Consider the following 16,873-nt stretch of genomic DNA (forward strand, 5'->3'; position numbering starts at 1 on the left):
TGATTAAACTTATTACGTGATCTATTTCTGCCGGGATCGATTATTTCGTAAGAAGTTTTGCGAGCATAAGCCGGAATTCGCGACGCGGCTGTGAATTCCTTGACGCGAATAATTTGATTTTTAAATAGGCTGACCTCTTCTGAGTTGAATTATAGGTCAGATTTATGTGCGTGCGTTGTTGAATGGCCCGGGAATTGGCCCGAGCCGCGCTGACAAAACGCAACGCGCCGGCGACAACGTGGAATTCGGGTCCGGACGATTTTGACAAGTAAACAATAAAGTGGAACGTCTGGCATCGGTTCTTAAATGGCTGTAGTTTTGAGGAATTTACGTTATAGAATGCGCAATACATGTTCGTCCACCTCCGACGTTTTGTGTTCGCTCGGTTCATAATGAATTATCGATAATAGCCAAATTGTCTGTTTAGTAAACAACTTAGCCGCGATCATAAATCATAAATAGACCCCATACTGAATATTAACCATAGGCATTTGTAGAAATAAAAATAACGCCACGAGATATTTTGCTATATATCCTTCCAACCATCTGGGTTCGATTGAATGGGTTTTTAAAAATTCTTTAATAAAATCGCAATTATGCATACACATGATTTGGCTTCTGAGGGATTCGAAAACACATTTCTTCCCTCCGTATAAAAGGCTTTCGTATCAAATTCAGGTCATCGATGCAGTTTCCAATTTTGTCAGTCAAACTTCGATACAATAGTGAAAAAGACCTTGCGTCAACAACATTTCAAAACGCAAAGTCTGATAGTAAGGTTGAATATTCAAATGATAAGAATAGTAGGACATTTTTTTAGAGATTATGCTTTTGCATAGACATGATTCGGTTTCTGAGGCATTTGAGTGGAGACTCGCCCTCGTTTTTGTATCAGATTTGTTTTTCATCATCAGGTCATCGATTCAGGAATCAGTTTTTCCGAGAAATAGAAATATTCTTCCGTTTTTGACTCATGTCTTTTTTCCTACTCGACACAATTTCCATCTCCGTGCATTGACCGTCACAAACGACTATTCTTCCATCGGTTTGTGGTAAAACCAGCCACACTTCCCTGTTCAAACTAATTCAGCCGTATATAGACAGACAAGATCATACGAACATTATATCAGGTGAGGGCTGCGAGAACCTCTGAACCAAAACATCAATGAAACAAGACGTGAAAAAACCGACGGTTTAATCAGCCACTGCAACGTATCTCTTTTATTGCATACAAGTTGATACAGCTGAAGGTATGATAAACCTGTTTTATGATTGTAAAATTTAAACGAACAATTAGATAAATATTTATCGGGGGGGGGGGGGGGCTCTTACAACGCTATAAAATTAATTTATGAATTCATCGTACGCGGCGGCACGGATTAATGCGTGTTCCCGATCTAGTATGTTTAAGATGGGGTAAGGATAACACGTTCCACGCATACCCCTATATCGTAGTTTAACCTAGAACATTGTTTATTGAAATAATCTTCAAGACGCTGGCGTTTCTCAGTAAAGAAACAGATTTTTATACACTAGACAGCCGCGGTTCTGGAGTACGTATAGCTCCGTAGCTCTCCGCGCGGAGAAGTAGTAAGTCAAGCTATAAGAACCTAGGCAAGAATTTATACCGCGGGCAATATGTGAAAGGAAACCCTTGTCCGTTATCATCAAAGTTCGAATATTCGGTTTAAAAATAGATAATATTAAGCAACCTTCAGTATACCCTGGGCATTAATGATCGCAGGTCTCCAATTTTATCAGTCAACCCTTGATATTCATAGTGAAAAAAAACTAGACCTTGTCACAAAAGCTAATGAAACTGAAACTTCAAATGGATATTCAAATGATAAGAATCGTAGGTTATTTCTTTATGAATCGTGCTTCTGCATGGACATGATTTGGCACGTCATCATTCGAGACATGTCTCCACACTCGTCTAAAAGGCTTTCGTATTTTTCAACTCGATGGTAAAAAATGCATCAATAATGTAAGATAAGATATTCGCACCTAGTTTAGATTCAAAACATGAAACGTTCCGGTGGCATTCAGACACCGACTTAATGGTTGGTATTCCCTACTGAGATAAATGTAGCAGCTGACAATGTCACTAGAGTTACAGCAGTTAGTGACGAATTGGAAATTCAGTCAGAACAAAGTCAGGGTCAATTGCTACAACTGGAAAATGGGAATGTACTGTAAATATAAATCAGGGCGAATATCAGAGGAGTAACCGACACAAAAATTATGTGTTCCTCGAAATATCAAACTTATTACGAAGAAGACGGATGCTGTACTGATTGTAGTACAGTGCAGGAGCTGATCGAAGGCTATTCCTCAACAGGTGGTGCCACGGTTCAATTGTCAGTTTTCAGTTAATTCCGTGCAATAAAGATACACAGTTGGTCTGTTCAGTCAACCATGATCGAAAGAAGCCCGACAGTAGTTCGGTGCAAACTGCTGCGCGCTTTACTGCAATCGATGTGCTGGAAATTTTCTGTTAAGCACAACATTTCCAAGTCTGATATTAGCCCTTTCAGTGCGGTGTATAAATCAGTGATGGACATAAATACACTGCACCACAGTGCATCCATTTAACTATGAACAAGGAATAATCTCTTTAGAAAAAGATAGCAGCACCTGTCACACATTGTGAAATATGAGTGATACACCGCACCATGGTGTAGACATACTAGCAGTATGCCCATTATGCAACGCACTGGGGTGGAATTTCCCAAGACTTCACAAATCATCTCCAGCACTTAAGAGTATGAATTGGGCAGCACGGAAAGGGTTAATAGACAGTGTTACACTAGATCCACAACTTTTTCATCCTAGAAACGGAGTAGTCGATACCGATCCCGATACCCTAGAGTTTGACGATGATGACTCAGCGATATTAATCCGATGATGAAATTTTAATTCTATGCTTTCGTTGAGTACAATAGACACGTGCGACGTCGCACGAAAACACCATTGCTATCCCACAACAGCCATTTATAACTTCATATTTGATTTAATGAACGCTCAGTACTGGTCAGTGTTGATAATAATATACGCTGTCAAACAGACAATACAGAAACCTAGGCTTACCACAATAGAAAACTGATCGAATCGTCCCCAGGGAGCTGTTCAACAACTGTCGGCTGATTCCTCTCCTGTTTTCCGGTACGGATCAATACTACGTGAAACAATAGGAAATCTTTATTTCCGACCAAAATATTCCATTACGCTCGAAATGGAGAAAAGTTGTTCCCGCGCATATTACAGAAAGCTAACAATGATATGGCACAAGCACAGTTTTCAACAGGACTCGGACCTTTCGCAAATCACCGGATCAAAAAGACGGACATTACAAAAATAGAATTTTCGTTCGAAAAATTACGATGAAAACACGACCGACCAAAAAACTTTTTTTTTTAATTCTTCAATTTTTGCAGAATTCGGAGAGGCAGATACATCACTCCAAGAGATACGAGCCCTCTGAATCGATGCTCGATGTCTCTGAAATGATTTCTGATTCCCGTCGGTCGAGATCCATTGACGTGTGAGATTTCCCGAGGGAATCTCAATAAAAAGCCTACACAACGCTATCGCTGTCCAACGCCATATGTCACCAAAACTGCGACCGCAGGCTGTATCTAACTGCGTAAGTGTTTACGACTGGGCGAATAACAGATCCTCGAGATCCGTCGCCAAGTATCGGCTGAAGAGTATTTCATGATGTTTACACGACTATTACGAATAATTCATAATCCAATACATAAAATATAGATTAAAAGCCGCAGATTTCATATATATATGCGCAATTCATCGGTTTTCTGGTCAACGATATCGTGAACATCGGATTGAGGAAAAATTTGTCGAGCCGCTCGAAAAGGCTATGAAACTAGGATGTTAAATCCCCACTCGGTCGCTAACGAGAAACCGCGGATAAAACTGATGATATATTCGATATTAATCCGCGAGGCTGTCAAATCTCTATCCACGAAATTTACTTATTTCGTAAAATAAGAATCAGTTTTCTCCAGTTTAAACGACGGTCGACAGCGATTTCTAATTCGATTTTAGCTTATTGATAATCAATCAAACTAAGATATATTCTAACCGATATCTAAATAGAGGCAGTTCTTTCGGGAACCGTTACTGGTACTACATTCGAGCTATTCGTCGGGATTAATCACGATAATCCCTGAGATTATTAGATCAAAAATCGTACAGCCACTGCTAATCCGAGCATTAATTCTAAAATCAATACCGCTCGAAACTGTTATAGTTTATCAGTTACTGCGACGCTCGTGAAACTGATAACTGAGATGTTTTATAATCACGGAGTCTCAAGACATCATCCTTATTTTTTACCAAAGCTCATCTCAGCTCATCGAATAGAAGATGCCGATATAGTTGCATAACTCAATATCATCTCTTTACGACTTTCGGTCGATTCAATAGAGTTACCCTTGTTTTAGATCAGAAAGTTCATTGGCGGCCACTAATTCATATACTCAGTAACTGTGCTTAACAACAGAAGTGAAGATAAAACTCTATCTTCAGCAAACAATGAACAACTTAACAATAAAACATGTGAAATTCTGATTTTATCATGAAAACTGAGGTCATGTGGAGGCATCGAAATTAAAAACAGTTTAATTCAGTCTTCACCCTATGGAGCAATGACATATACAGGACTGACATACCCCTTACTAGGAATTATAAAATAGGTCTCCTCTAATGACACAGTAAATACAGCAATAGGGTCACCTGTTAATAGTTATTATATAACAGTAACATTATGCACCTACAATGCTACCACTGAGATCATGTATTTTACTGCATTAAAATTACATCATTTTACATACAATACGTCTGACGATGTCTATGAATAAAATATGTTCCTTATTTGGTACTTGGGTCTTCGGCCTATCTAAAAATGTAAACCAAATATTTCACTGAGTTGACTAAAAATTGGCGAAATGGAGCACTATAGGCCGGGAATAAGATTTTTTTCTCAAAAATTCAGTTCCACCGTTCTGAATTAAGATTTGACTCTAAGTAAACTCATTCAAAATAAACTAATTTTAACTCAGAGTAAACTCTTACAAACAACTGTCAAAGTTTTCAAGTTAACCGGTAGAGAGCATGGCAGAATCTACTGAAATCCTAATTCGTTATCGGGTGCATAAAATTCATGGCGACTTCATTGATCAGTGTTCAGTACAAAGAGTAAATTTCCTTAAAAAGAATATACCCGATAGGCAGTAGATATTGATTGTTAAACAGTTATTTTTCCGAACTAAATAACATAATGTTTTCGATTTTATTCTTAAACACCAATATTAACTTTGCACATTTAAAATGCAATCGAGCTAGAGCCGAATGTTTAAATTGCACGTTTAAAACCTTAAGAACTAACCTCCCATATCAATACCCCCTTAAGGCTGAGTCATTCATGCATAGCTATTTTGATAATTTTGTCAAGGTGCACCGAGGAGAATAGATAGTTTAGAATGAGCAGATGTAAAAGCAACTTTTCTTCGGTAATTAAAACAGTTCATTTTTCTTCTCTAAATAGCTCGCGTAACTAGAACTCGTAGTAAACTTTTCTATCAGTTGTTCTACGAGGCACGAGTATCTTCTACACCTACCACTGAGCAATCTGCAACAACTGGTTTCAGTGTTCAAAAGTTTAGAATTTTTTTCACTTTTTCTGCCGCGATCTACCTAGCTCTCTGTAGGGGCCTAGCTGCCAAAGTCTCACCTATGATGTAGTTTAAAACAGTTACAAAACCATTGCATCGGCTTTTTATCACCAAAATGAAAATTAAGCCCAAAATTTAGAGCGACTTGAAACATCGAAATAAATCATAGCTAGGCCTTATCTCCATCTACGCTGTAAGTTCTTTTCTTTTTTCGAAAATGTGTATTGAATTTACAATGATATCATCTGAAATCACACGCTGAATACATTCAGCCGTTCTTCGTCGCACATTCAAAAATACGCACACGCTAAAGCTAAATTTAAATTTGTTCCCATGAAATACTTCACGAGAAAGAACTTATTCATGGCTCATAGCCAAATCGTGATTTGAATCTCGACGTATATTTGTTCACTGTATTAAGCCTTTGTATAGAACCTATGCCTGCGATAATAAGTACGATTTTTTTTTTATTTGTATAGTATCAGACTGTCTGAAATTATGATATTGATATAGGAACGACTTCTTCTTAAGTCATTATATTTACTATCAGCTGAGCCGATTTGCTGATGAACTGTCGAGTTTCCCAGGGGTATTGTGCTCGAAAACAGATACATGTTGTGTACGAGTACACAACAAATATCCGTAAAAATATTACCACGAAAAATAATATTTTCCATATGTTTCATCTCGGGGAAAATAACCGATTTATTGACGTAATCGGCTTCGATCGACAGGTCGTGTTTATAAACTAGCGCGCGAGATCAAAATAAAGAAGACCTTAACATTAATCGATCGAAACAAACTGACGGAAAAATTCAGGAACCCAGGAAATGTAACAACCCTGTAGCAATGACTCGAACGAAAATATTTACTTCAATTTGAAGAAAATTAGCTGGAGGTAGAGTAGCTAAATTCAGAAAAAGGACTTGCAAGCTGTGGCCTGAAGGTGCTATATTGTCGAAGTCCTTGACAGCCCTCGAGTGACAACCAGTTGCCGTTGAAATGGAGAGGGCAAGTTTACAATCATCGCTTAGTAAAAATTTTCATACGAAACGTGAGACCGAGAAACAAGGAAGTAAAAAACACACCTAAGGTTATAACATAAATTTCAGCGACGAGATATAAAAAGATATAAAAATACACACGATCTGATAGGTTTAGACCTACTATTGAAACGTATATTAGTCTCGAGAACTCGTTAAGAAAAACACTATAAAAACACGGAATGCGACAACTAATAATAGAAAGCATTTTGAAATATATCGACACCAAAAATTCTGCCCAAGAAGCGAGGTTTTTATTCACGCGGCGTCCGTAAATACTTCGGTACTATTGATATTGTCAAATGAGAGACTAAGTACTGACTTCATCATTAATCATTACATACAACTAGTCTGTGTCTGTGCCAGCGAAAAACGGTGGGAAAAAAACCATAAATCTATATTTTCTACGATGAAAGCGTAGATAAATATTTAGCGACGAATTTTGTCAACAAAGAGGTTTAAGACAATGGTCATTCTTAGCCAACACCTAAACCCTCTGAATGCTGTGATTGGATGTTCTCAGAGCCACCTCCTCACATGATCATTTGACTACTATCTTCATTGGAATACCACTGATAACTACTGATGAAATACGGTCCATACTGTGATCAATGATAATATAGAAAATCCCATCCTAAGAATGAAAAATAAAGTCGGCGAAATGTTTCCTTGAGTCAGTAGTTTACATGTTTTGACTATATACTAACAGTCATCTTCGGGAATTCCGATGTTCTGGAACAGAAGAGATGCTTCTGATTACTTAATTTGTCTCTTTCTTCTAGATTGTATTATATATCAAATAATTTCATTGTAACTGCAGTATTCCCGAAGATGACTATTAGGATATAATCAAAATATCGAACAGACTACTCTCAAGGAAACTACACTCGGACTTTATCTTTCATTTTCAGTGTATAATTATCCACAACCACAACACCAAACAACACAAAGGAAGTTTTAAGTTGACTGAATAAAAAAATTGTCACTCAAATTATTGAAAGGCGTCTTAAGCTCTGTCCACGCATAGAAACAAAAACTTTCATTAGAATTAGCTATCCCTATGTTCCACTAAACTGTTTTTGGATCATAGCTTGATCGTGCAAATGTCAGTGTAACTGCCGACATTGTCAGTCACAGTTACGAAACAAAGCGTCATCAGACGCCGAAAAAAAATATGGATAGAAATATTTTTTTTCTGCCTGCAATTTGCAGCCTGCCCATTTTATTGAGAAAAAAGTCGGGCGGCGTGGTGTCATCGGAGAAGTTATTGTCCCGATGACAATATCGTTAATAGCAGTAGCAATAATACAGAGCGCGGTAACAGCTTTGGTTCCCTCTAACAGTGAACTGAACAACAGTATGATTTATGTACCAGTACTAGTGTACTGATGATAGAGACCTGTTATTAATAGTAGATGGTTGAAAATCATTGACAAACTGAATACGCTCCCCACAACTCAATGACCAACCAGATGCTCGACAAGGCTTCAATTTAATTCAATTTAATAAAGTTAAAATAATTTCAACTTGAACTGTTATCATTTAACCTCATTCACCCTCGTTCACAGGGTTAATACTAATTGTTTCCACTCTAGTGGACATTTTATCACATAAGAGACACAAACCATTCACATGTACATGTTAGGTGTCGTTCACATGAACATGTTAGTTACCCCACACAAGGTCTACCCCCTGCGGTAAACATGAGTAAACTTAGTTAAACCACTCCACACTCGCGCATAATACTATGAACCACCTCGATCTGCCCCACAGGCCATTCAGATGCTAAGGATTATCATAATTCGAACATATGTTATTTCAGAATTCTCTTCATTAACCCAATAGTAGTATTTAATACTCTAACAATGATTCAATTTCCTACTCTAAGATGGAAGTACACATTTCATCCATTGTAAAGCATTTAAATCATGAGTGTCTAATTTCCACGATCTAATAACGCTTTATACACGCTGATCAATTAAAACCAATAACCAACTGAAAACTTGGAATCACTGGTCATGTTGCTAGGGCTTAAGACACTAAAGCCAATGGACTCGAGATATCCACAACAAGAAAATCATCTTTCAATGACATTCATTTAGACTCTTATAGAACGTAAATCTCTTTTCCATTTTTTCATCCTTTTATGGCATCAAAATCTAACCATCCAGCTTGATACAATTTTTGCTCATTTTTCGTTTGACACAACCAACGATCCCAATATATGAATAATGATTAAATTCTAACAATTTCAATTGCCTTCGAATTGAAAAGAACGTTTAACCCTGGATTCTAATTCAATAACGCTCGCTCTCGAGATGATTAAAATCTTTCTTCGCGCAGATTATATCTACGGAATTATTGTATTCGTAGACCAGTAGGCTAAACTGGCAGAACTCGCGACCCTAGACCTATATGAATAACCTCCATACAATACTGGACCTTCCGGGCATTATCCCACATCCTGTTTTTTATCATAAAACCTGCTCAGTTTAAACCACACAATACAGCAGCCACCGGGATGCTTTAAGTTAGGCCCTAACCTCTGGCATCCGAGCTTCTATCTCTGTTTGGATTTATGATATACATCTTTTTATAGGATAATCTGATTTGCAAACCCGAGACGGAAATTCGATTATGGGTCTTTATTGTGAGTTGTTGCGTACCGGGGTCCGGTAGTCACTCATAGTATAAGTTGCAACAAATTCACTGAGTGCGAAATCAATGCTGAATAGTAAAACAACAGATGACGGAGAATATGAAACTGAAATGAAAGGCCACAAATATCGAAATTCTAATTCAGTTCCCTGTTTGATGCTAGAGGAACTTCGAGACATTTGCTTTCCTGTTTCAAAAGATCTTTCTAGTTTCCAGACATTCGCTTGTCTGAATGAAAGACCCGCGGGAATATTTCCCCGCTATTATATGGCTAGACTTTGATTAAGGCCTTTCACTAATAAATCAGAACCGGCTACCTAGACAGGGCAGCTGGATAAAGCCGAACCTATCCTTTCATCTAAAAAAACACCAACGGAAACAATTAACTAACCGGACAGCCTTCAATGAAATTACCGGGCAGCCTTCAGAGTGAGTGACCAGGGCCAATTGACCTTTCTGATCGTATAGAATTTTTTACATTGCAGAGGTGTTTCTTTTGCCCCAGGGAAAATAAAATGGCTACTTCTATCTTCCATTCACTACGCTCACTGAGCTAAAGGATACCTAGATGATGACTAATACATAGTCCCTATATCATTTATTAACCTGTTTGATACATAATTAACGCATATTTTCAGTCTACCGAACAATGTTGTTTTTAGTCATACTTGCACAGAGCATAATATCATAATCTACGCGTATCAATCTTTTATACAAGAAAAGCCGAACCTTTCCGATCAATGCTGTTAAACATCATCCCCGCTGTCAGTGAGTCAATTACACTATTATAACGCACCTCCGGAGCAAATCTATTCCCGGAACTGGAATGCCAAGAATCTTCGTATCTCAATCGCGGTAAAGACGTCACAACTTCTCAACTCTACTCACAGTTTAAGTTGTTGAACACTTTTCTCATTTTTTATTCGACCAAAAAAAAAAAACACTTTAAAAAGTAGCGAAGAAACTGCTATCGCTTTATGATAAAAGTAGAGCTAGCCGGTTTTAAGTCGCCGCTCAAAGCTCGCACGCTGTTTTTGAGATGTGAAAATTATCTCGTAAACTTACAATCGAGTTCAACCTCGACGATAGCGATCACTAGAACCTGCTGAAATTTCATACCGACATAGACTTTCATGAAGCTACCAAAGAAGAAGCTTAAACCAGAAAATCTTCACATGATCACTGAAGATGGCAAAGCTGAACAGAAAATTCATCAAGACTTAAAATTTTCGTAGAATTGACACTGACTGAGAAAAAATCATCCATTTGATGAAGCAAAATGTCATAGAAGAACATGATACAACAAAGTCTGTGTAAAGCAGCTGTAATCAGCATTTGTTTCGATACATTACCAAACATCATACAGATAGAATCATTATGTCTGCCAACATGTACTAAAACTAGTTTACAATCCAAACTTCTAAAGGGAACGAAACTTCTAAGCTATTGAAACATTCATTATCATCAAAAGAGCGTAAAAAATCATATATTGATCATACAACAACATAGTCTACTACTATTACCCTCGAGCGCGATATATAGTGAGACATATCAATAGTGAGACTACATTTTTGAATACCGTTAAATATACATCGTGCAAACATTTTGTATAAATTAGCCCGAATTTTTTCTCGATGAGTGAAATAAAGCACAGCATGACGCGCCCGAAATCGGTGTTCATGAAAGGCGAATAGATCTAGAATATCAGCGATTAGTGCAAAAATCTATTTAAAGTTTTTGTAGCCACGGGATATAATAGAATCTCAGCCGCGGGGGTTAAAAATCTGAATCAATTCGCGTTGACAATTCAATTGTTCGATCTCAGACCGGTTTGCAACTCTCTATAGGCCCATATATAAGGCTTCGTTTCAATATAGGCCTAACAAAAACCTGATAACTTCCTATGAACGCATTTTTCTTAAATCTGAACTAAACTCCTACAGTATTGCATTGTTTCTTATAATTAGGATGACAGCAACCTTGTAACAACCACTGCTGAAATATCCTTCAAGAAATGAAGTAGGTAGCCTAAATACAGATTATTTCATGTTGTTATAATTCATGCGCAAATCAATTAGTAAGTATAAGCATTTGATATATGTATCATTTTCTTAACAGATATTTCAGGTAAATTGATGTGGCCTTACCTGACACTTAGACAGTATCTAAATCATTGAACATTCTATTTTCAAAATTAATTGATAGTAAAATCACCAGCAGGATAACTTACTTGTTTTATTCTTGTTTTGTTTATTGAGGAGTTTATGAATCGTAGCCAAATCACTGTCTTTCACAGCCTGCAGTAAGTCCTGATCCTTGCCCATCGCTGACAGCGTTAATTAAAGTTACCAAAACACTGGTTGAAATTGAATTGAATAAACAAGTTTCCTAGCCTGGAATTGGAACAGTTTTAAAATAAATTACGGCTTCCTTTTAGTTTTCCGAGATTCGATCATGTTGTCAAATCATTCGCGACGAACGCTAGTATTCCTTTTCTGCTCGATGTTAAAGTTTGAAACTTGTAATCCACCTCTGCCTCCTCGGAGAGCGCTGGTAAACGAAATAAGTTTAAGCGTAATCTAGTAACTACGACCAACCAACCAGGAAGTATTGCGCGTCGGGGAATCCCGAACAAAGGTCACGCCATACGTCATCTGGTGATTTCTTGATTCTAATTTTCGCAGAATAACAATGTCTATTAAGAAGTTAAGAAATATGTTAGTTTCAAAGAATCTACATCCAATGAAACTTCTTTTATTCGTCAGTTTAATGTGTTTTTTTAATAATAAAATCAATTTCTATTCTAATTGCAGGGTATAACTCCCGTAATATTAACAAACTAACGAAAATAAGACACATCACGCGAGAGGATACCGTAATGTTTACTCGGTAGTTATTTTTGTGTAATAGCTACTACAGTTTTTCCTTATTTGAGTCATCTAATTTAAATTTTGAAACCTGCAACTATTTTTTTCTATCAGAATAAGATCTTGTGTGAAGTTTTAAAGAAAAACTACATTCTTTTAATGTTTCCAGCTAATGTATATCTAGAATTCAACAAAAATAAGATACTTGAGGGGGAGAGGGCGCTACGTTATAGGGTACAAGATAAATTGCATTTTCAAAGCTGAAAGCGCATTATTGAAAGGAAAATTAGAAGTGTCTAGCGAATCAATTCCCAAAATCCATGACATTTTCTAGATCCATATCATTATTATTCGAACAGTTGTTTTTCTTCTATTATACAACTCTGATCTATCGACAATTCGCCTACACAGGGACAGGGTGCAGGTTTTCGTTCCAACCAATATGGCAGCGCCCAGCGAAACGATTATTGTGAAGAACAGCCCCTAAAAAACCAATTCAATAGTTGTCATTGACCGGAGGTTTGTTTCACGATCGGCTGAATAAAACCTTTTTTATAGATAGGAGAAGCTCAACAACGAGACAATTAGCTGGTAAATTGTCTCTATATGGTCTTTGTTGAATGTTGAGAAATCTAAAACTGCATTTGAGTTGCCACACTGACTCATCATTGTCTTGTCACTTGGACCCTTATAGGCCTATATGTTATCATGACATAAGTCAAGATCAATGAAATGCCTTTTGTTGTTTTACAGATGATGAACCACAATAATCCAGTTGGGACGCACAGTTGGATGAACACTATTAAAGCGCCACTTCCCTGGCAAATAAACACAACTTCTATACGGGTCAAGAAAAGAGCATTTATTTTACTCGTCGGTGCTGCAGTCGTATTGATTCTAATTTGGTTCTTAAACAGCCCGAAAGTCGAAAACGAAAAACGTTGTTTCGATGAAAACATACCACCTTACAACAACCACTACCCGCTGAGCCAGCGAGTCAAAACTGAAAACGGTTTCCTATATAAAATAGCGATAATCTCCGATTTGGACCAAGAGTCTCGTAATAAGACGCTCTCGAATACGTGGTTTAGTTATATCAAATACGGGCGGTTGTTCGTTCACGAACGATTGACCGACGTTTCGATCAAGTGGGATGAAAAAATCGATTCTATAGTGTCGCACGTCGGCAGTAAAGGCCGCGGAATGGAACTATCGGAGTTGATCGTGTTCAACGGTCGAGTTTATACGTGCGACGACCGAACGGGAATCGTGTACGAGATTCATAAGAAACACGTCGTACCGTGGGTTATACTCTCAGACGGAAACGGTCTCAATGAAAAAGGTAAGAAGAATCCAAGATAGAAATATCTTAATAAGAAAGGCAGTTGTCACATTCCTAGGGCGTTCACTAGGACTCTAGAACTAAGAATCTTAGTCCTGGTCTTATCATTTCTTGTCAAGATTCAAAATTATTTTTCATAGAGTCTATTGTAACTCCTTGAGTACAGGACTGCTGTTATCCATGAATTCCTGAAGTTTTGGATATTTTTAGGTAGCTGAAAAAGCATTAATTATGTCACCAAAGTCAGCAATAATCTAGTTGTGCTGCTACACAATCAGACGCGGCCTACATACTGATTAAATTTTTTGATATAACAGATGCGAGGGATTGATTGCTTCATGAATTTGGAATAGGACTATAGGGACTCGAAAATGAATTTATCTCTACCCGGCATCGAATTTTAAAATAGTTCATCGTGTATTTGTTTCAGGATTTAAATGTGAGTGGATGGCAGTTAAAGATGAATCTATGTTTGTCGGCGGTCTCGGTAAAGAGTGGACGACGAGCGACGGTGAGCTGGTAAACCTCGATCCGCAGTGGGTAAAACGTATCGAATATACTGGCGCCGTCACGCATATTGATTGGCATCATAATTACAACGCTATGAGAAGAGCTGCGGGATTCAGTTATCCAGGTATTCTAAATATTCCGACTGATAGCAAAACAAGACATATTACAACTCCTGGATCGATATATCCAAATTTCATGATTGAATATAATACGATGCATTGTATCTATGATATCGATGGATTGGAGTTGATGCAGTAAATTCCTTTTGTCCATGAAACAAACAAGTCTTTTATGAATCTTTGATGAAACAAATCAATCCTGGTTGTTTTGATAATGAGCAAAATATTGTATCATTCCATCTGATGATGGCTTGTAGTATGTAGCCAAATATTGTGGTCTCTAAATTAGATTTTTAAGATGTGGCTTCAATGGCATATACCGTATAGTTATACCTCCAGATGGCATGACGAGCACCCAGTCTTGCGTTGTCAAAATCAGTTCATTATCAATCAACTTAGAACTGAATTTTTTTGGCTTCCGATTCAATACATTATCAAAGCACCCATCAAATATACATTGAATTGATTTTTCTACTCAGTGATTGTTATAGTTTTCATTAATGATTGATTCGTTCAAGAGAAAAGTTCATTTGATTTTCACTTGAAATGTATAAGAAGACTGAGTAACTATTAGTGAACCTAACAAATCCTTGGAATCCATTGGCATTTCCCTATAATTGCCTTTAGAGTTTCCCTATAATTGCCTTTAGAGGTTCCATATCACAATTTGTACTCTCTACAACTGATACATTGTTCAATTATTTCAGGTTATATCATACACGAATCAGGAGTGTGGAGCGACATTCATAAGCGCTGGTTTTTCCTGCCGAGGCGAGCGAGCAAACAGCGTTACTCGGAATCGGTCGACGAGTTCCGCGCGACGAACATCCTCATCACGTGCGACGAACAGTTCAATAATATAGACGTGCGTCACATCGGTCCGTTCAGTCCCGTACGCGGGTACTCGTCGTTTAAATTCATTCCCGACACTAACGATCAGTTGATTGTAGCTATCAAATCGGAGGAAGAACGCGGAAAAATCGGCTCGTACATCGTCGCGTTCGACCTGAAGGGAAACGTATTATTGACCGAAATGAAAATCGAAGGAAATTTCAAATTCGAAGGGATCGAGTTTTTATGATATCACGTCCCGTAGCTTGGAAATGTTCCCTGAATTATTTTTAGTGCTAAATTATTTCACTCAATTTTACAAAATTTTGACTGCCTTAATTTATTATTTTCAATGCCAGCCTGAATTGTTACTTCTGCTAGCTAGCTTTCAAAGTAGTCTAGTTTCTTCGTAGTTGCCTGCTATTCTGTTACGAACAATGATATCTGGCTTTGCTTAGCGTACAGTTATTGGTTTTTTAAATGATGGAATATGAAATTTTTAGTTCAGTCACTTAAAACATTCCTCTAAACAGTTGTTTTAGAGTCCATGAAATGCTCTTTTAAAGTCTATCTTAGTGTCCGTGCGCTTTAACACCCATCACCAGTTGCAATTTGTAGGTGTTGTCTATTTCTTCATTCGATTTATCAAGTAAAGATGTAAAAGAAATGCAGCATTGTAATGTGTGGCATTTTTACGAAGATTTGATATTGTGCAATAATCCCACTACAGTGCGGGGCCTATCTCTGCAGTGGGGTTACAAAAAATGGCCAGTTCATTATTCAATATTATCTAGACCCCATGACATAATTTGCTGGAAACATTCATATGAATCAATTTTTGTAACAACAAAAACAGCATAAAAACAGTTCATTTAATCCCAGAAAAATCAACAGTTATGTACATCAGTTTTTACTTCTGGGAAATCATTCATCTGTATCATCAGCCAAAGACTGTTTTGTATTGCTTGTAGCTTATCAATGCAAAAGGTGTTGTTAACTTAATGTGACCAATTGCTGTTAAATGAAGCGAGGAAATAATGTTGTAATTATCTATGTTAAAGCGGAAGATCAATGCTGGATGGTGCTTTCTTCCAAATGATGTGATAATAACATTCATTGATCGAAGTACAAAATCATGTATGATATTTTGTCAAAAAAATAAATGATATTTTGTGTTAAATCATATGGTTGGCTTATTTTTCGAATGAAAAAGACTGAATTTTCAGAGGAACTTTTTAATCTCGATTCGTGGATTTATGTTCAATCTATCTTGCCTAAGAGTTTAAGTCAGTTCCAACTCTTAGGGTCAAAACTTTACGACTAGGTGAATTCTGAACCTGTTCCACAGCCAAGAGGAGATATACCGATTCAGTAAACTGAAAAACTGACAAGGCATGAGGAATGAAATGGACCTGTGATGGACTCTGCTGAAGACTTTTCAACAGCAAACCAATCCAATTGCACAGAAATTGACAACTGTAAGCAGCGTCAGTAGCTCAATGGAATTAGGCGTCAGTACCGAGTAACTAACGGGTTCGAATCCTGCTGGCTGCTAACAAAATGCAGGCAATACCTCAAAGGCTGTCCTGTCATGAGGTTGAATGAACAATCCAATAGGCTAAGTCTCGGGAAACCAGAATCTGAATGATGTAAAAGCTAAATAGATATACAGGATATACAATTACTTTATCAATAAAATAAAATTTTATTCAGTATCCGATTAATTTTCACTAACAGACTCACAAAAATAACTGATTGCAGTTACTACTCAATTAAACATCAGCACAATATTGGTCGCGATACAAAT

At 37.3% G+C, this 16,873-nt stretch overlaps 2 protein-coding genes across 8 annotated transcripts in view; one reads left to right on the forward strand and one right to left on the reverse strand.

Moving 5' to 3' along the window:
- Window positions 1-11,765, reverse strand: part of LOC141904707 (uncharacterized) — a 76,921-nt gene extending 65,156 nt beyond the window's left edge. For all 3 annotated transcript variants that reach the window (XM_074793342.1, XM_074793341.1, XM_074793340.1), the window contains exon 1: window positions 11,628-11,765. In XM_074793342.1, coding sequence (XP_074649443.1) covers window positions 11,628-11,721 — 94 coding nt within the window. In that variant the 5' untranslated portion in view covers window positions 11,722-11,765. The remainder of the gene's footprint in view (window positions 1-11,627) is intronic.
- On the forward strand, window positions 1,184-16,197 carry LOC141904708 (soluble calcium-activated nucleotidase 1-like). 5 transcript variants are annotated; one of them, XM_074793349.1, is made up of 4 exons: window positions 1,184-1,250; window positions 13,018-13,606; window positions 14,037-14,240; window positions 14,943-16,197. In XM_074793349.1, the coding sequence occupies exons 2-4, from the start codon at window positions 13,018-13,020 to the stop codon at window positions 15,314-15,316; spliced, it is 1,167 nt and encodes a 388-aa protein (XP_074649450.1). In that variant the 5' UTR covers window positions 1,184-1,250; the 3' UTR covers window positions 15,317-16,197. The 5 variants fall into 5 exon arrangements, with proteins under 5 accessions (XP_074649450.1, XP_074649448.1, XP_074649449.1 ...); XM_074793347.1 differs by lacking the exon at window positions 1,184-1,250 and adding an exon at window positions 11,978-12,286; XM_074793348.1 differs by lacking the exon at window positions 1,184-1,250 and adding an exon at window positions 12,641-12,855.
- The last annotated feature ends 676 nt before the right edge of the window (window positions 16,198-16,873 follow it).

The sequence above is a fragment of the Tubulanus polymorphus genome, chromosome 4 (genome assembly GCF_964204645.1).
Source record: "Tubulanus polymorphus chromosome 4, tnTubPoly1.2, whole genome shotgun sequence".
NCBI classification, from domain to species: Eukaryota; Metazoa; Nemertea; class Palaeonemertea; order Tubulaniformes; family Tubulanidae; genus Tubulanus; species Tubulanus polymorphus.